At 44.0% G+C, this 21,333-nt stretch overlaps 1 protein-coding gene across 1 annotated transcript in view; it reads left to right on the forward strand.

The window, feature by feature from the left end:
• Positions 1–21,333, forward strand: part of MAOA (monoamine oxidase A) — a 92,969-nt gene that overhangs the window by 55,553 nt on the left and 16,083 nt on the right. The window contains exons 4-6 of the mRNA XM_003808376.7: positions 2,489–2,593; positions 3,321–3,412; positions 18,732–18,873. Of these exons, the coding sequence (XP_003808424.2) occupies positions 2,489–2,593; positions 3,321–3,412; positions 18,732–18,873 (339 nt within the window). The remainder of the gene's footprint in view (positions 1–2,488; positions 2,594–3,320; positions 3,413–18,731; positions 18,874–21,333) is intronic.

Here is a 21,333-nt window from a genome sequence, read left to right on the forward strand (position 1 = left end):
GTTCCCAGACTATTGAGAATATTTATTTATTTATTTATTTAAGACAGAGTCTTGCTCTGTTGCCCAGGCTGGAGTGCAGTGGCGCAATCTCGGCTCACTGCAACCTCCGCCTCCTGGGTTCAAGCAATTCTCCTGCCTCAGCCTCCCGGGCAATATTTGTTTTTTAATAAAATTTTTTTCCAAAGCAAAGATCAGTTTTGCATTAGACTATTCCTTGACTATACATGCATTTTATGGAGGAAAATGTAGATTTTTCCAGATTTCAGTTAAAGGAGGAATTATAACAAGGACCAGCTGCTCTGAGGCTGCCCCTGAGCTATTACTTAACCTCAGCCCCTCTCTTCTCCATAGCTATTTTTGTTTTCTATGTAAAATATCTTTGCCCATTTCTCTCAGAGTATGTATTAGCATTTTCCAAAGCTGTTTATGTTCCCTCAGTGGTCATCTTCCACCCCTGAAGCTTCTTAAGTCTCTATTTTTACTCCTTAGAAACAGAAAAGGTACATGTGGAAGATTTCTAAGTTTCACATTTCAAAGTTCTCTTTCTTTTGGGAAAGAAAAAGTTGGAAGTTTAAAAATGCCTCTAGAACAAACCTATCTCCACATTCCATCAACTGTATAGGAGGCAGGAAAGCATGTTTTATGAGCAAAGGCTTTGGGAGCAGGAAATTTCCATTCTATGATGTACTAGCTACTGCTGCTGGGCTTTAGTTTCCTTATTTATAAAATGGAAATATCAATAGCGCTTGCCTTCACAGGGTTGGAGTGAGCATTGCACGAGATAATGCATATGAAGGACTTTAGCCAGTGTCAGGCATAGAGAAGGATCTCAATAAATGTTAGTGATGATGGTGGTGATGATGATAAAGGATTTGGAGTCTCAAAAAGTTGTATTGCAGCGTTACAACATAACATTTTCAGATAAGAAACGAGATCACATATTCTGCCAAGGTTATTTGAATTTGCTATGTGGAAGGGAAAATTACTTCTCTGTCACTTAATGGCTGCCATATATTCTTACTCAGTTAGGAGGTGTGCATACACGTGCTTGTGATGTCTTGTGACCTTGCCCTGATGGTCAGGAGTTTTGTTTTAGCCCTTTAAAAAATCCAATACAGCTTTCAGTATTCTGCAGTGCATGCAGTAGACTTTCTACAAGTAAATGTTTTGATTTAAAAAATCAAATTATCATGCAAATTATACTGGTAGAAAAGATTTTGGCCTTATGAACATTTACAAGACATTGATTTTTAAAGTAAAAGAAATTAGCAAATAAGGCCTTATAAACTACCTATTTCTGGTCTATTTCCTAGGGACTCACCTCTACTCACCCTTGCTTCTCTTAGCACTTTGGCTGTTACACAATGAAATGAAGTTAATGGTTTCTAATAATGAATGAGCCATCTTCATGTTAGAGGTCTTGGTACCAAGCAATAGAAACCAACTCAGGCTAACAAGAGGGAATGTACTGAAAGGAAATGAGAGGACCTACAGAACTGATGTGAGGCTGGAGGACCACACTTGAGGATGAGCAAAGAGCATGAGAGCTCTGGCAAGTTAGGGGCAGGAACCATAGCCATGGTCTTTGTAGCAGGAAGCATCTGCTCAGCACTTGGCCATGGGGAAAGAAAACCCACAGTCTACTTTCTTCTCTATGTGGGTGACCCACTCCATGGTCAGAGTCCTCTGAGAGTGTATGACTGGCCAAGCTCAGATAACAGGCTCACAGCCAGGCTATACCAGGAGCTGGGGGTAGGGGTGTAGAGATAAAAAAAAAAAAATCTAACTTATCATTTTCTGTAATGGGAGCTGGTAGCTGGGACCATTCTCCCTACACAGCTATACAGAAAAGAAGAGAGGCAATTTCCCAGAAAGAAACCAGGATACTACCAGGAAAGGGGAATGGATGCTCGGCAGGCCCACAGTGGCAAGTGCCTGATATTTCACACTGCTAATAATCTGATTCTTTACATCAGGCATAGTCTGTAGTCTAGCCAGTCTTTATTAAGCCTTTGTAGAGTTTAAAACACAGTATAAGACATTCCCCTTTGCTGTTCTTGTCCTATATGTGGTCTAAAGACAGTCCTCCACGTCATCATCCTGCTCTCGTCTAAGTGGGAACAGCTTTCTCAAGAGATTAGATGGGAATTCAGGAGTTGAGAATATTGTAGCACCAGCATTAGATACTAGGATGTGCTACCTTTATTTATGTATAATTTCCAAATAAATAGAAATAAATTTAAAGCTATTATTTACTGTAAATTAAAACCAGCCAACACAGCACCAGGGAGATTCTGCACATTTTATTAAATTGGGGCCTGTATAGGTATAATGTATTCAGTTTCCATCAAAGGGAATGTTTCTGACACAGTAGAGGGTCTGGTTACTTTGAAAGTCTTAGGTTGGTTGCTTTTTTGTTGTTTTAGAACACCATTCAAATTTAAGGTATTACTCTTTTTGATTGATTCTGTTTGCTTTTATGTTCTAGGGGAAAACATATCCATTTCGGGGCGCCTTTCCACCAGTATGGAATCCCATTGCATATTTGGATTACAATAATCTGTGGCGGACAATAGATAACATGGGGAAGGAGGTAAAATATGTGTTCAGTTTGCGCATGACCCATTACTGAAATAACAATGGCAACTGTTTAATATCCTTCCATAGTGCAGGGAACATTGCTCCGGACACCAATGCATATCATTTCCAATGTACCCAAACTGCAAAGTTGGTCGTATTTCCACTTCACAAATGGGAAAAATGAGCGCCCAGAGATTATGTAATTTTCAAGACCTCATAGCAAGGGAACCAGCATACCAACCCACTCTCTTATACAAATGCCTGTGTGCCTTCAACTCTATGCTACTGAGCATTTATATGACATATTTTTGCCAAGTATCTCTACTTACAGTTGTCTGTCTGTCTGTAATGCCATTTTAGATAGTAAAGGAGAGAAGGACTTGCTGCCCCAAAGCTTCTTTACTTAGTCTTAGGCTCTGTAATATCAATTTGGGACATAAAATGGGTGTTAGCTTTCAATAACAATGATGATGATAATTGTCATCATTATAATAATTACATATAAATTTGTACATAGACATATATAATATTATCACTATTATTATTGTTTTGGCAATGGCATTAGGACACAGAATCCAAAGAACTCTACCCCACTCCCTGTCTCTATATAGAATTCTATGCCAATCACACATTTCAACACAGAGACCAAGAGACCCATTTTCAGAGGTTTTCATGAGGGCCTTCCCGAGAAGAGGTGGCAGTTACCATCAAACCTGAGAGGGGACTTCCTTTCTCTACAGATTCCAAATGATGCACCCTGGGAGGCTCAACATGCTGACGAATGGGACAAAATGACCATGAAAGAGCTCATTGACAAAATCTGCTGGACAAAGTAAGTAGACTTGACCATTCAAAATTTACTTTTTATCTTCCCTTCTCGTCTTTTATATCTTGCCTTGAACTGCAGTGCTTTTCTTAACAACTTACAGAAAAAAAGAGGAAACCTAGTAATCTTTCAGTCAATAGCAATGTTGAGGGCACCTCAAAGTAGGTTAGAACAGAAACTGAATCTAAAAATTAAGAAAAGTGGGTGAATGAAGTAGAACTTCTTTTAATGAAAGCATTGTGTGATCTGCAATAAAATCAATAATTGTGTTTTCATATTATTGAAAGGTTGCCTACAAAAGCAGTTTGAAAAGATATTTTTTTAAAATGTGGTACGTTTACACCATGGAATACTATGCAGCCATAAAAAAGAATGAAATCATGTCCTTTTCAGGGACATGGATGAAGCTGGAAGCCATCATTCTCAGCAAACTAACACAGGAACAGAAAACCAAACATCGCATGTTCTCACTCATAAGTGGGAATTGAACATTAAGAAGACATGGATGCGGGGAGGGGAACAACACACACTGGAGCCTGTCAGGTGGTGGGAGGAGGGAGAGCATCATGATAAATAACTAATGCATGTGGGTCTTAATACCTAGGTGATGGGTTGATGGATGCAGCAAACCACCATGGCACATGTTTACCTATCTAATAAACCTGCACATGTACCCCGGAACTTAAAATAAAATAAAATGGTAATCCCATATAGATGTAGAATACTAGGAAATGAGAGGAAAGCTAGTCTGTAGTAATAAAAATGTTCAATTAGACCATGTGTTATTAGTTTATGTGGGGCTTACTATGTGAAGGCACCATACCAGGCACTGAGGAATGGGGGTGAACTTCTTAGGAATAGCCCCTACCCTCATGGAGTTTATGTTTTTCTAGCAGGCAAGACTGACCTTGAACACAATTACATAATGCTAGGAGAGTTCCTGTAACAGGCAGAACCTTACATGGTCTGAGGGTAAAGGAAGCATTCTTTGATGAAGAAATCTTTAACCTGAAACTAAGGAGTTAGTGCATTAACTAAGAATGAGCCATCGGGGCAGGGGGGAGTCAGAAAAGGTGAACAGTGTAGGGCGATGGTATCTTCCAGGAATGACACACAGGGACAGGAGAGAGAAAGGAAGAGTGGATGAAGTTGGGGGGATAGTATCTGCCAGGAATAAGCCATGGGGCAGGAGAAAGACAGGAAGGGTGGATGGTGTGGTAGAAATGGTACCTTCCAGGAGTAACCCATAGGGTTGATAGTAGTGGGGCAGATGGTATGATCTAAGAATGACACACAGTGTCAAAGGGAGAGAGGGAAGGTTGGACAGTGGTGGTGGGAGGAGGGAATGATATCTTCCAAAAATTACCCACAAGGGCAAGAAGGCAGAAAGGGATAATGGAGAAAGATGGGTGGTGTTTTAGGAAAGACCCACAGAAACAAGGCGAGATGGGGACTGGAAGGGTGGATGGCATTGGGGGATTTTGTCTTCTAGGAATGAGCCACAGGGATTAGGGGGAGATAGGAAGGACTGATGGGGTAGGAAGATAGTATGTTCCAGGTATGATCCACAGGTTCAGAGGGGAGACAAGTATAGTGGATGGTGTTTGCCATGGATGAACCACCAGGATAGTGGGGGAGACAGAAAAGGTTGATGGTGTGGTGGGATGGTATCTTTTATGAATGACCCAAAGGGGCAAAGGGAAGACAGGAAAGATGGATGTTGCGGGGATATCATCCACCAACAACCCAGAGGTGTAGTGGGGAGACAGGAGGTGTAGATGGTATCACCAGGATATGTCTTCCAGAAATGAGCCACAAAGGCAGGGATGAGATAGGAAGAGTGAATGGTGTGGCCTGGTTGCATCTTCCAGGAATGCCCCCACAGTGTTAGGGAGTGGGGAACAAGAATGGATCCCTGTGGGGGTATGGTATCTTCTAGGAATAGCCCACAGAGTCAAGGGGAAACAGGCAACATTAGGTAGTGTGTGTGTGTGGTGGGGAAATGGGGCGGGGGTGGGGTGGGGAGAATGAAATTTTCCAGCTATTTCTCTCTGGGGAGAGAAAGGGAAGGTTGGTTTGTGTGGATGGAGATGGTATCTTCTAGGAATTACCCAAACCAGAAGGGTGGATGTCTTAGGGGAAGGGGAATTTTCCAGCAATGACCCAGAGGGATGGTGGGGAGACAGGAAACATAGATGGTGAGGCAAGATGATGTATTCCAGAAATGACCCACAGGGCAAGGGGTAGATACAAAGGTGGATGGGGTGAGGGAGATGGTCTCTTCCAGTTATGACCCACAAGGGTAGAGGGGACACAGGTGGTGTAGATCATTTGGCAAAATGGAATTTTCCAGGAATGGTCCACAGGGAAGAGGGTACATAGGAAGGTTTGGTGGTGTGGCAGGATGGTATCTTCCAGGAATGAGCCACACTGGCAGTGGTAGGGGGGAGAAAGGAAGGGTGGATGGTGAGGGGTCACGGTTTCTTCCAAGAATGACTCATAGGATTGTACAGGAATGACCCAGAGGAGTAGCGCAGAGAGAGGAAACATGACTGGTGTGGCAGGATATACCTTCCAGGAATGGTCCACAGGAGCTAGGGGATGCAGGGAAGATGGGCTTGTTTGCAGGCATGGTTCTTCCTGGAGTAACCCAAAGGGTCAGGGGTGAGACAGCAAGGGTGGATATTGGGCCGCGGATAACTTCCAGCAATGACCAAAAGAGATGGGAGGAGACAGGAAGTGTGGAAGGTGGCCAGGATGGTATTTCCAGGAATGACCCTCAAGAGTTGGGAGAGACAAGTAGGATAGATGATTTGATGGAGTGGTATCTTCCAGGAATGAACCAAAGGGGCAGAAGAAAACATGGTACATTGTGTTTAGAGAGATGGAATCTTCCAGGAATTAGTTACCCTGGTGGTGTTTTCGGGGACACGGAAAGGGTGGGGATAGTATCTTCCAGGATGACCCACAAGGCCAAGGGGGGAGACAGGACAGGGTGGATAGTGTGTTTGTAGGGGGAGGGCATGTTACTTCTCAGGGATGTGACACAGGCACTGTGGGGACACAGAGAAGGGTAGATGTTTTGTGGAGGAGGTGGTCTCATCCAGAAATGACCCAGAGGGTTTAGAAAGGTGTAGCAGGATGGTATCTTCCAGGAATGAGCCACACGGTTGGTGGCAGGGGAAGATGGGTGGTATAGAGAGATGGTATCTTCCAGGAATGACCCACAAGGGCAAGGGGGTGACCTGAAGGGTAAAGGTTGTGAAAGGGGATATCTTCCAGTAATCACCCAAAGGGGTAGGGGGAGATAGGAAGAAAAGATAGTGAGGCAGGATGATATTTTCTAAGAATGGTCTTCAGAATGTGTGGGGTTAAGTAAACAGGAAAGGTGGATGGTGTAGGAAGATAGTATCTTCCAGGAATGAGCCACCGAAGTTGGGGTGAGACAGGTAGGTGGATGGTTTCGTGGAATGGTATTTTCCAGGAATGAGCCACAGGGCAGGGGGTAGATATAAAGGATGGATGGTATGGAGGAGATGGTATCTTCCAGGAATGAACTACAAAATTGAGGAAGGAGGGGAATTATGGATGAGCTAGGTGGATGGGATCTGCCAGGATGGCCCACAGAGCCAAAAGAAAGACAAGGCAGAGTGGATAATGTAGGGGAAATAGTATCTTCCAGGAATATCACACAGGCAATGCAGGGAGGCAGGAAAGGGTAGATGTTTTGGTGAGGGAGTGGTATCATCCCCAAATGACCCAGAGTGGTAGATGGGAGATAGGATAGTTGAATGACAGGATAGTATCTTCCAGGAATGAGCCACGGTGACAGTGGTGGGGGTGGGAGACAGGAAGGGTGTATGTGGATGGTATCTTCCACGAATGACCCACAGAAGTCAGGGAAATAAGTTTAGGCAAATGGTATCTCCTAGGAATGTGCCAAAAGGGTAGTGGTGGGGGGAGATGGGAATGGTGGATATTGTGGAAGTGATATCATACAGGAATGAGCCAGAGGGGGTAGTGAGGAGTCAGGAATCATGAATGGTGTGGCAGGATATATTTTCAAGGAATGACCCACATGGGCTAAGGGGACACAGGGAATGTTGGCCTGACTGGGGACATGGTATCTTCCTGGAGTGACTCAAAGGGTTGGGGGGAGATAAGAAGGGTGGATGTTGTGGGGAATACATTCCAACAATGACACAGAAGGATGGGGCGAGACACAAAGTGGTTAAGGTGAGGCAGGATGGTATTTTCCAGGTATGACCCACAAGGTTGGGAGAGTAAGAAAGATGAGCGATGGTGGGGGGAAATGGTATCTTCCAGGATAACCCTCAGGGGTAAGGGTAAACAGGACAGGGTGGATAGTGTTGAAGGGGTTATATCTTTCGGGACTGTGACTAAGTCTCTGGGGGGAAACAGGGAAGGGTAGATGTTTTGCGAGGGAGTGATACAAAAATGACCCAGAGGAATAGTAGGGAAATAGGACAGTTGCATGGCGTGTCAGGATGGTATCTTCCAGAAATGAGCCACACTGGTGGTGGTGGAAAGAGACAAGAAAGGTGGATGTTATCCTTCAAGATGATATCATTCAAGAATTACCCAGAGGAATAGGGGAGAGACAGGAAGCCTGACTGGTGTGGCAGGGTATATTTTCTGGGAATGAGCCCCAGGTGTGGGAGAAGACAGTCAGGGTAGATGGTTTGGTGGAATGAAATCTTCCAGGAATGAACCACAGGGTCATGGGGGAAAATTGAAGGGTAGACATTGTGGATGGAGATATCTTCCAGCAATGACCCAGAGGGATGGGGAAGACAGGAAATGATAATGGTGCAGCAGGATGGTATCCTCCAGGATTGAGCCACACTGGTGGGGTTGTGGGGGTCATGGTATCTTCCATGAATGACCCACTGGGGTCGAGGGAAGACTGGTAGGGTAGATGGTTTGGCGGAATGTTATTTTACAGGAATGACCCACAGAGCAGAAGGTAGACAGGAAAGATGGATACAGTAGAAGAGACGGTATGTTCCAGTAATGAGCTATAGAATTTGGGGAGGGGGAGAATGATGGATGAGGTAGGGAGATGGTATCTTCCAGGATGACCCACAGAGCCAAGGGGGAGACAAGGCAGACTGGATAATATAAGGGGTATAGTATCTTTCAGGAGTGTGAACCAAGCACTGCAAGGAGGCAGGGAAGGGTAGATGTTTTAGGAAGAAGGTGGTATCATCCCAAAATAACCAAGAGGATAACAGGAAAATAGAATGGTTAGATGGTGTGGCAGGATGGTATCTTCCAGAAATGAGCCAAATGACAGTGGTGGGGGTGGCAGAAGGTATGGGTGGATGGTATCTTCCAAGAATGATTCACAGAGGCAGGGGGAGACAGGGTACATTGGGTTTAGAGAGATGGTGTCTTCCAGGAATGAGACACCTGGGTAGTAGTGGGGGAGAGAGGGTACATTGGGTTTAGAGAGATGGTGTCTTCCAGGAATGAGACACCTGGGTAGTAGTGGGGGAAAACAGGAAGGGTTGAAGTGTGGGGGGATGATATCATCCTGGAATGAGCCAGAGGATTAGTGTTGGGGGGGTTATATCAGGAATGTGACAAAGGCTCTGCGGGGAAACAGGGAAGCCTAGATGTTTTAGGGACGGTGTGGTATCACCCCGAAATGATCAGAGGGGTAGTGGGGAGATACAACGGTTGCAAGGCATGGCAGGATGGTATCTTCCAGGAATGAGCCACACTATGGGTGGTGGGGGAGACCATCAGGGGGCTGTTGGCTGGCATGGTATCATTGTGGAATGATCCAGAGGGACAGGGCAGAGAGAGAAAGCATGAATGGTGTGGCAGGATATATTTTCCAGGAATGAGTCACAGGGGCAGTAGGGAAATATGAAGAGTAGATGGTGGGGTGGGATGGTACCACCCAGGAATGGTCCAGAGGAGCTAGGGGATGCGAGAACATTGGCTTGTTGGCAGGCATGGTTTTTCCTGTAGTGACCCAAAGGGTTGGGAGTGGTGGGGGAGATAACTTCCATCCACGACCCAGAGGAGAGGGAGTAGACAGGAAGTGTGGAAGATGACCACGATGGTATCTTCCAGGGATGACCCAAAGGGGCAGAGGGACACAGGGTGGATTGTGTTTTCAGAGATGGTGTCTTCTAGGAATGAGCCACCCTGGTGGTGCCTGGGGGGACACAGGAAGAGGTATGTGGAGATGGCATCTTCCTGGATGACCCAAAGGGGAAAGGGGGAGACAAGGCAAGGTGGAAGTGTTGGGGGAGGTGTGACAGTATCTTTCAGGAATGTGGTATAGTCACTGTGGGGAAACAGGGAAGGGTAGATGTGGTTATATCATCTCGAAATGACCCAGAGGGGTAGGGGGAAATAGGAAGGTTGCATGGTGTGGCAAGATGGTATCTTCCAGGAATGAGGCACACTGGCAGTAGTGGGGGTGGAGACAGGATGGAAGGTGGATGTGGATGGTATTTTCCTGGAGTGACCCACAGGGGCAGTAGGTAACAGAGGATTGGGTTTAGAGAGATGGTATCTTCCAGCAATCTGCCACAAGGGTGGTTAGAGGTCCGGGGGATACCGGAAGGGTGGATGGTGTGGCAGGATGGTATCTTCCAGGAATAAACCCTGGCAGGTGGGTGTTTTGGGGGAATTGTGTCTTCCAGGAATGGACCACAGGGGTAGATGGGAGACAGGTAGGGTATGACAGAATGATATTTTCCAGGCATGACCCACAGGGCAGGGGATAGAGAAGAAGGATGAATGTTGCATTGGAGATGGTATCTTCCAGGAATGAACTACGGAATTGGGGAAGCGGGGGAATGATGGATGAGGTAGGGGAATGGGATCTTCCAGGATGGCTCAGAGATCCCAGAGGGAGTCAAGGCAGGGTAAATAATGTAAGAGGGGATAGTATCTTTCAGGAATATGACACAGGCACTATAGGGTAGACATTTTGGGGAGGAGGCGGTATCATCCTGAAATGACCCGGAGGGGTAGTGGGGAAACAGGAAGGTTGGATTGTGTGGCAGGATGGTATCTTCCAGGAATGAACCACACTGGTGGTGCTTCGACGGGGACACAGGACCGGGGATGTTATCTAACAAAATGACTGACAGGGAAGAGTAGATAGTTCTGTGTAGGGGTATAGTATCTTTCAGGAACGTGACACAGGCACTGCGGGGAGACAGGGAAGGGTAGATGTCTTAGGGAGTGGGTGGTATCATCCAGATATGACTCAGGAGTAGGGGGGAAATAGAAAGGTTGGATGGTGTGGCAATATGGTATCTTCCAGGAATGAACCACACAGGTGGTGACTGGGGGAGGCAGGAAAGGTGGGTGGTGTTGGGGGATGGTGTCTTCTAGGAATGACCTACAGGAGAAGGGGGAGACAGGGTGGATTGGCTTTGGAGAGGGCCACAGGTGCAGTGGCTGGGGAGACAAGAAGGGCAGATGGTGTGGAAGGATGGTATCTTCCAGAAACAACCCACAGGGATACAGGGAGACAGGGGTTTAGAGAGATGGTATCTTCCAGGAATGAGCCACATGGGAAGTGGTAGGGAGAGACAGGAAGGATGGATGTTGTGGGGGGTGGTATTCGGGAATGACATAGCTGGGAATGGGGGAAACAGGAAACAGGAATGCTGTAGCAAGATACATCTTCCAGGAATGAGCCACGAGGGCTTGAGGGGAGACATTATGATTGGATAGTGTTGGTACATGGTATATTCAAGGAATTAGCCATAGGTTTAGAGGGGAGACAGCAAGAGTAGATGGTGTGGAGGGGATGATATCTGCCTCTAATGGCCCACAGGTGCACGGGGGAGATAGGGGAGATTAGATAGTGTTGGGGGAATTATATCTTCCGGGAATGTGACACAGGCTCTGGAAGAGATGGTGAAGGTGGAATTTGGTTGTGGGGTGGGGGAGGGGGGAGGTAATGATATCCCCAAATCACCCATAGTATTAGGGTGGCAATAGGAAGATTGGATGGTGTAGGCAGATGGTATCTACTAGGAATGACTTTCAGAGTCAGTGGGGACATGTGAAGATAGAAAATGTGTTTGCAGGGATACTGTCTTCTAGGAATGAGACATAACTGCTGAGGGGAGGCAGGGAAGGGTGTATGTTTTCGGGGCAATGGTACCATCCAGAAATGAACCAGAGGAGTAGGGGATAGACAGGAAGAGTCAATGGTGTGTGGCAGGATGCTACCTTCCAGAAATGACCCACAGGTACGTGGGGAGATAGGAAAGTTTGGATGATGTGGGGAGAATGGTATCTTTCAAGAATGACTCAAAGTTCTCAGGGGAATGGGGAGACAGGGACGGGTAGATGATGTACAGTGATGGAATCTTCTAGGCATAGAGGACAGGGACAAGCTTTTGTGAAGGCCTTGAGGTGAGAAGGATATTGGCATGTTTGAGCAATTGAGTGGACAGTGTAGCTGGACCATAGTGATGACAAGAGCAAGTGGTATAAGGGGAGTTTGGAGGACTGGTCTAGAGGCTGATAGTGCAGGATCTATTGGCCACATTGAATATTTGTCCTTTCTCCACTGAAGATCATTGAAGGGTTTTAAGCAGAGGGTTTTTTGAGTTTGGCACTTTTAAAAGCCCTCATTGGCTATAGTGTGGAGGATACAAGAGGAGATGCAAGATGACCAAGTAGGAGCCACCACTGCTATAGCCTGGACATATTGGTAGCCTGGACTAGGGCTGTGGCAATGAAGATGGAGAGGAGAGGATGAGTATTGAAAGAAGCTTATTGATGCTTAGAGAGAACCTGGATGAGCATACTTGGAGCTAACTCATAATTTCTTTTTTTTTAATTATACTTTAAGTTCTGGGGTACATGTGTACAACGTGCAGGTTTGTTACATAGGTATCCATGTGCCATGTTGGTTTGCTACACCCATCAACTCGTCATTTACATTAGGCATTTCTCCTAATGCTATCCCTCCCTGAGCCCCCCATCCCCTGACAGGCCCTGGTGCGTGATGTTCCCCTCCCTGTGTCCATGTGTTCTCGTTGTTCAACTCTCACTTATGAGTGAGAACATGCGGTGTTTGGTTTTCTCTTCTTGTGTTACTTTGCTGAGAATGATGGTTTCCAGTTTCATCCATGTCCCTGCAAAGGACATGAACTCATCCTTTTTTTATGGCTGCATAGTATTCCATGGTGTATATGTGCCACATTTTCTTCATCCAGTCTATCATTGATGGGCATTTGGGTTGGTTCCAAGACTTTGCTATTGTTAACAGTGCTGCAATAAACATATGTGTGCATGTGTCTTTATAGTAGAATGATTTATAATTCTTTGGGTATATACCCAGTAATGGGATTACTGTGTCAAATGGTATTTCTAGTTCCAGATCCTTGAGGAATCACCATACTGTCTTCCATAATGGTTGAACTAATTGACACTCCCACCAACATTGTAAAAGCGTTCCTATTTCTCCACATCCTCTCCAGCATCTGTTGTTTCCTGACTTTTTAATGGTTGCCATTCTAACTGTCATGAGATGGTATCTCATTGTGGTTTTGATTTGCATTTCTCTAATGACCAGTGATGATGAACATTTTTTCATAAGTTTTTTGGCTGCATAAATGTCTTCTTTTGAGAAGTGTCTGTTCATATCCTTTGCCCATTTTTTGATAGGGTTGTTTCTTTCTTGTAAATTTGTTTAGGTTCTTTGTAGATTCTGGATATTAGCCCTTTGTCAGATGGGTAGATTACAAAAATTTTCTCCCATTCTGTAGGCTGCCTGTTAATTCTGATAATAATTTATTTTGCTGTGCCAAAGCTCTTTAGTTTAATTAGATCCCATTTGTCTGTTTTGGCTTTTGTTGCTATTGCTTTTGGTGTTTTAGTTATGAAGTCTTTGTCCATCCCTATGTCCTGAATGGTATTGCCTAGGTTTTCTTCTAGGGTTTTTATGGTTTTAAGTTATACGTTTAAATCTTTAATCCATCTTGAGTTAATTTTTGTATAAAGTGTAAGGAAGGGATCCAATTTCAGCTTTCTGCATATGGCTAGCCAGTTTTCCCAGCACTATTTATTAAATAGGGAATCCTTTCCCTGTTGCTTGTGTTTGTCAGTTTGTCAAAGATCAAATGGTTGTAGATGTGTGGTGTTATTTCTGAGGCCTCTGTTCTGTTCCATTGGTCTATATATATCTGTTTTGGTACCAGTACCATGCTGTTTTGGTTACTGTAACCTTGTAGTATAGTTTGAAGTCAGGTAACGTGATGCCTCCAGCTTTGTTCTTTTTGCTTAGGATTGTCTTGGCTATGCGGGCTCTTTTTTTGGTTCCATATGAAGTTTAAAGTAGTTTTTTCCAGTTCTGTGAAGAAAGTCAGTGGTAGCTTGATGGGGATAGCACTGAATCCATAAATTACTTTGGGCAGTATGGCCATTTTCGTGATATTGATTCTTCCTATCCATGAGCATGGAATGTTCTTCCATTTGTTTGTGCCCTCTTTTATTGCGTTGAGAAGTGGTTTGTAGTTCTCCTTAAAGAGGTCCTTCACATCCCTTGTAAATTGGATTCCTAGGTATGTTATTCTCTTTGTAGCAATTGTGAATAGGAGTTCACTCATGATTTGGCTCTCTGTCTGTTATTGGTGTATAGGAATGCTTGTGATTTTTGCACATTGATTTTGTATCCTGAGACTTTGCTGAAGTTGCTTATCAGCTTAAGGAGATTTTGGGCTGAGACGATGGGGCTTTCTAAATATATAATCATGTCATCTGCAAACAGAGACAGTTTGACTTCCTCTCTTCCTAATTGAATACCCTTTATTTCTTTCTCTTGTGTGATTGCCCTGGTCAGAACTTCCAATACTATGTTGAATAGGAGTGGTGAGAGAGGGCATCCTTGTGCCAGTTTTCAAAGGGAATGCTTCCAGTTTTTGCTCATTCAGTATGATATTGGCTGTGGGTTTGTCATAAATAGTTCTTATTATTTTGAGATATGTTCCATCAATACCTAGTTTATGGAGAGTTTTTAGCATGAAGGGCTGTTGAATTTTGTCCAAGGCCTTTTCTGCATCTATTGAGATAATCTTGTGGTTTTTGTCATTGGTTCTGTTTATGTGATGGATTACGTTTATTGATTTGTATATGTTGAACCAGCCTTGCATCCCAGGGAGGAAGCTGACTTGATCTTGGTGGATACGCTTTTTGATGTGCTGCTGGATTTGGTTTGCTAGTATTTTATTGAGGATTTTTGCATCAATGTTCATCAGGGATATTGGCCTGAAATTCTCTTTTTTTGTTGTGTCTCTGCCAGGTTTTGGTATCAGGATGATGCTGGCCTCATAAAATGAGTTAGGGAGGATCCCCTCTTTTTCTATTGATTGGAATAGTTTCAGAAGGAGTGGTACCAGCTCCCCCTTGTACCTCTGGTAGAATTTGGCTGTGAATCCGTCTGGTCCTAGACTTTTTTTGGTTGGTAGGCTATTAATTACTGCCTCAATTTCAGAACCTGTTATTGGTCTATTCAGAGATTCAACTTCTTCCTGGTTTAGTCTTGGGAGGGTGTATGTGTCCAGGAATTTATCCATTTCTTCTAGATTTTGTAGTTTATTTGCATAGAGGTGTTTATAGTATTCTCTGTTGGTAGTTTGTATTTCTATGGGATTGGTGATGATATCCCCTTTTTCTTTTTTTATTGTGTATATTTGATTCTTCTCTCTTTTCTTTATTAGTCTTGCTAGTGGTCTATTTTGTTGATCTTTTCAAAAAACCAGCTCCTGGATTCATTGATATTTTTGGAGGGTTTTTTGTGTCTGTATCTCCTTCAGTTCTGCTCTGATCTTAGTTATTTCTTGTCTTCTGCTAGCTTTTGAATTTGTTTGCTCTTGCTTCTCTAGTTCTTTTAATTGTGATATTAGGGTGTCAGTTTTAGATCTTCCCTGCTTTCTCTTTTGGGCATTTAGTGCTATAAATTTTCTTCTACACACTGCTTTAAATGTGTCCCAGAGATTCTGGTACGTTGTGTCTTTGTTCTCATTCGTTTCAAAGAACATCTTTATTTCTGTCTTCATTTTGTTAATTACTCAGTAGTCATTCAAGAGCAGGTTGTTCAGTTTCCATGTAGTTGTGCGGTTTTGAGTGAGTTTTTTCATCCTGAGTTCTAATTTGATTGCACTGTGGTCTGACAGACAGTTTGTTGTGATTTCTGTACTTTTATATTTGCTGAGGAGTGTTTTACTTCCAATTATGTGGTCATTTTAGAGTAAGTGTGATGTGGTACTGAGAAGAATGTATACTCTCTTGATTTGGGGTGGAGAGTTCTGTAGATGTCTGTTAGGTCCACTTGGTCCAGAGCTGAATTCAAGTCCTGAATATCCCTGTTAATTTTTGTCTTGTTGATCTAATGCTGACAGTGGGGTATTAAAGTCTCCCACCGTTATTGTGTGGGAGTCTAAGTCTCTTTGTAGGTCTCTAAGAACTTGCTTTATGAACCTGGATGCTCCTGTATTGGGTGCATATGTATTTAGGATAGTTAGCTCTTCTCGTTGCATTGATCCCTTTACAGTTATGTAATGCCCTTCTTTGTCTCTTTTGACCTTTGTTCGTTTAAAGTCTGTTTTATCAGAGACTAAGATTACAACCCCTGCTTTTTTTTTTTTGCTTTCCATCTGGTTGGTAAATATTCCTCCATCCCTTTATTTTGAGCCTATGTGTGTCTTTGCATGTGAGATGGGTCTTCCGAATACAGCACACCGATGGGTCTTGACCCTTTAGCCAGTTTGCCAGTCTGTGTCTTTTAATTGGGGCATTTAGCCCATTTGCATTTAAGGTTGATATTGTTATGTGTGAATTTGATCATATCATTTTGATGCTAGCTGGTTATTTTTCCCGCTAGGTGATGCAGTTTCTTCATAGCGTCAATGGTCTTTACAATTTGGCATGTTTTTGCAGTGGCTGGTATTGCTTGTCCTTTCCATGTTTAGTGCTTCCTTCAGGAGCTCTTGCAAGGCAGGCCTGGTGGTAACAAAATCTCTCAGCATTTGCTTGTCTATAAAGGATTTTATTTCTCCTTCATTTATGAAACTTAGTTTGGCTGGATATGAAATTCTGGGTTGAAAATTCTTTTCTTTAAGAATGTTGAATATTGGCCCCCACTCTCTTCTGGCTTGTAGGGTTTCTGCTGAGAGATCCGCTGTTAGTCTGATGGGTTTTCCTTTGTGGGTAACTCGACCTTTCTGTCTGGCTGCCCTTAACATTTTTTTCCTTCATTTCAACCTTGGTGAATCTGACAATTATGTGTCTTGGGGTTGCTCTTTTCGAGGAATATCTTTGTGGTGGTCTCTGTATTTCCTGAATTTGAATGTTGGCCTGCCTTGCTAGGTTAGGGAAGTTCTCCTGGATAATATTCTGAAGAGTGTTTTCCAAGTTGGTTCCATTCTCCCTGTCAATTTCAGGTATACCAATCAAACATAGATTTGGTCTTTTCACATAGTCCCGTTTTTCTTGGAGGCTTTGTTTGTTTCTTTTCACTCTTTTTTCTCTAATCTTGTCTTCTCACTTTATGTCATTAAGTTGATCTTCAATCACTGATATCCTTTCCTCCACTTGATCTATTCAGCTGTTGAAACTTGTGTCTGCTTCACGAAGTTCTTGTGGTGCATTTTTCAGCTCCATCAGGTCATTTATGTTCTTCTCTACACTGGTTATTCTAGTTAGCAATTCGTCTAACCTTTTTTCAAGGTTCTTAGCTTCCTTGCATTGGGTTAGAACCTGCTCCTTTAGCTCAGAGTAGTTTGTTATTACCCACCTTCTGAAGCCTACTTCTGTCAATTCATCAAACTCGTTCTCTGTTCAGTTTTGTTCCCGTGCTGGCGAGGAGTTGTGATCCTTTGGAAGAGAAGAGGCGTTCTGGTTTTTGGAATTTTTCAGCCTTTCTGCACTGGTTTCTCCCCACCTTTGTGGTTTTATCTACCTTTGGTCTTTGATGTTGGTGACCTATGGATGGGGTTTCTGTGTGGATGTCCTTTTTGTTGATGTTGATGCTATTCCTTTCTGCTTGTTAGTTTTCCTTCTAACAGGCCCCTCAGCTGCAAGTCTGTTGGAGTTTGCTAGAGGTCCACTCCAGATGCTGTTTGCTGGGGTATCACCAGCAGAGGCTACAGAACAGCAACTATTGCTGCCTGATCCTTCCTCTGGAAGCTTCGTCCCAGGGGGGCACCCACCAGATGCCAGCCAGAGCTCTCCTGTATGAGGTGTCTGTTGGCCCCTACTGGGAGGTGTCTCTCAGTCAGGCTACACGGGGGTCGGGGCCCACTTGAGGAGGCAGTCTGTCCGTTATCAGAGCTCAAACACTGTGCTGGGAGAACCACTGCTCTCTTCAGAGCTGTCAGGCAGGGACATTTAAGTCTGCTGAAGCTGCACCCCCAGCTGCCCCTTCCCCCAGGTGCTCTGGCCCAAGGAGATGGGGGTTTTATCTATAAGTCCCTGACTGGGACTGCTGCCTTTTGTTCAGAGATGCCCTGCCCACAGAGGTGGAATCTAGAGAGGCAGTAGGCCTTGCTGAGCTGTGGTGGGGTCCGCCCAGTTTGAACTTCCTGGTGGCTTTGTTTACACTGTGAGCATAAAACTACCTACTCAAGCCTCAGCAATGGCGGACGCCCCTCTCCACACCAAGCTCGAGCATTCCAGGTTGATCTCAGGCTGCTGTGCTAGCAGCGAGGATTTCAAGCCAATGGATATTAGCTTGCTGGGCTCCTTGGGTGTGGGACCCACTGAGCCAGGCACCGGAGGGAATCTCCTGATCTGCCAGTTGCGAAGACTGTGGGAAAAGCGCAGTATCTGCGCAAGAGTGTACCGTTCTTCCTGGGACAGTCTCTCACAGCTTCCCTTGGCTAGGAAAAGGAAATCCCCCGACCCCTTGCACTTCCCAGGTGAGGCGATGCCCTGCCCTGCTTCGGCTTGCCCTCCATGAGCTGCACCCACTGTCCAACCAGTCCCAATGAGATGAACCAGGTACCTCAGTTGGAAACACAGAAATCACCCACCTTCTGCGTGGATCTCCCTGGGAGCTGCAGACTGGAGCTGTTTCTGTTTGGCTGTCTTGCTGGACCCTTGGCTCCTTTTCAACTCATAATTTCTTAAGCAGGAGAAAATGTTAGTTTCTCCAAGAGTTAAAGAATGCATTCCTTCAGAAATTGAATCCTTGAGAGTTTTTTTTCAATTGCAACAGAAAAACTTTCTGAACACACTAAATAGTGTTGTAAAAACATGACATTCTCTGACTCCTGTACATATTGACACCTGACTTCCACTTTTGTTCTATGAACAGGACTGCTAGGCGGTTTGCTTATCTTTTTGTGAATATCAATGTGACCTCTGAGCCTCACGAAGTGTCTGCCCTGTGGTTCTTGTGGTATGTGAAGCAGTGCGGGGGCACCACTCGGATATTCTCTGTCACCAATGGCGGCCAGGTATGGTGTGTATGTGTCTGTTCTGAAACAAGAGCTTCATCTGTGATTTTGCTTTCTCCCAGGGCAGTGTCTTTAATAGTTGCTTCAGTATTTTGAAACATGAATAATTAGCAGCATGAAGTGATCTCAAAAGATTTTCTGAAAAAAAAATTTCTCATTTCCTTTTGTCACTCCTGAAAAGGAGTTCACAGATAAAGAATGTTTCCTTTTGAATTAATTAGGTTTTGAGAATTAAGTTCCTTCCTTTTGGTGGCAGGTAAAATTAGGCCGTTTATGTAGGAGAAGCTAAATTCCTAAAATAATTTCCAAAAAATTCTAGAAATTGTACAATTATTATACTTAAAATCATCTCTGTTCCAGACACAAGGTTTCTGTCCCATCTGTTTATCAGAGTGATTCTTTTATGTTAACTGTTACAGAAGGGAAGTGACTGTTCTTCCTTCTAATTCATGCAAGTGATTATGGCCACTCTTGCAATAGTAAATTCTGCCTTTTGGATTCTTATTTTTTGCTACCCACTTGAATTTGCCCAATTTCCATATCATTTCCTTTATTAATAAGTGAATTCATTTCGTTCATTGGCTGGACACATGGCGAAGCCAGAATCCTAATTCCCCAGACTCTGAGGTTCTCTGCTTCAACCCTTTCTGTTATCCAAAGAGAATGGGTATCTCTGTTCTATAAATGTTGTGCTTGGATGGTATGAGGTTTAATTAGTAGCAGTTTACTTCTAACTTAAGTTCTCTGAGTTCCCGAATTCTGAGTGCACAGTACAAGGTATAGAGTTTTTCTCTGCCAAGTGAATTATTCTTCTCCTGAGGAGATCACCGGAAATCCCCAAGTTCTTGTGACACCAAGACTCATTGCCCATTTGACCCTTAGCCTTGACAAACGCAGGACAGTTGCATTTTTTAAATGTCTTTACCTACAGGCAGAGATGACAGATTACTCCTTTTAGCCAGTATTTTACTTTCTGAGGTATTTTGATTCACATTTGATATTTGTGTCCTTCATTCAGAGGAGCCAGGATACTTCTAGCCAAATTCTACATGACCTTTTAGAAAATATGGTTCAGATGATTAATCTCAAATCATGGTCACAATATTTTTATAAAGAACTTAGGCTTATCCTGTAATTTAATTCAACAAATACTAGACCTGGAGGGGTGGACAGTGAACAAGACAGAAACAGTTCATGGTCTTTCCACCGCATTAAAACTCAAAGTACCTCTTAGAAAACAGACCAGATTATAAGTTAAATGGTCTGGGTTTCTCGAGGAAAGACAAATCATGAATTTAGGTCTGAACCACTCTGGGAATTTTTTTTCCTTTTTTTAATTTAATTTTTGAGACAGAGTCTTGCTTTGTTGCCTAGGCTGGTCTAAAACTCCTGGGCTCAAGCAGTCCTTCCACCTCAGCCTCTCAAAGTGCTAGGATCACAGGCATGAGCCACCATGCCTAGCCAGGAATATTTTTTATAAAGAACTTTGGTGTTGTCATTAAAACAGTAGCCAGTTACAAAAGTGCAAAAATCACTGCGTGGCTGCTTATGCAGTTTTCTGGAGGAGTATGATTGAGGAATCTGTTAGGAATCTTCTGGCTGGGCGCGGTGGCTCACAGCTGTAATCCCAGCACTTTTGGAGGCCGAGGCGGGTGGATCACCTGAGGTCAGGAGTTTGAGACCAGCCTGGCTAACATGATGAAACCCCATTTCTGCTAAAAATACAAAAATTAGCCAGGTGTCATGGCACGCACCTGTAATCCCAGCTACTCGGGAGGCCAAGGCAAGAGAATCACTTGAACCCAGGAGGCGGAAGTTACAGTGAGCCAAGATCGCGCCATTGCATGCCAGCTTGGGCAATAAGAGTGAAACTCCGTCTCAAAAAAAAAAAAAAAAAAAAGAATCTTCTATAATAGGCTAAAAATATCCTTCTGGTTCTTACCAAAAGCATTGTGTTAAGGACTTACCTTCTTAGATTAAGCTGGAAACATTTCCATGGTGATCGTAGCAGAAGGCAGAGGGTAGAGCACTTCTGGTCTTATAAGGGCCGCTCAAGAGAACTATTTAGCAATATCTAAAGGAGCAAGCAGATGCTTAGCCTTCACCCTCTGCCTCCGCCTTGAAGCTTCCAGATAGTTTTGCAAAAAGTTATTCAAGATCTGATATTCCTAATCTTTTTTTTTTTTGAGACGGAGTCTAGCTCTGTTGCCCACGCTGGAGTGCAGTGGCACAATCTCGGCTCACTGCAACCTCCGCCTCCTGGGTTCAAGTGGTTCTCCTGCCTCAGCCTCCCGAATAGCTGGGATTACAGGCACGTGCCACCATGCCTGGCTAATTTTTGTAATTTTAGTACAGCCACCGCACCCGGCCCTTCTTCCCATTCTTAGAACATCATTTGGTGATGACTAGTAGGACTAGTAGGACATGACTATCCCTAAAAGCACCCTGTAACTTTGTCTA

This window comes from Pan paniscus, chromosome X (genome assembly GCF_029289425.2).
Source record: "Pan paniscus chromosome X, NHGRI_mPanPan1-v2.0_pri, whole genome shotgun sequence".
NCBI lineage: Eukaryota > Metazoa > Chordata > Mammalia > Primates > Hominidae > Pan > Pan paniscus.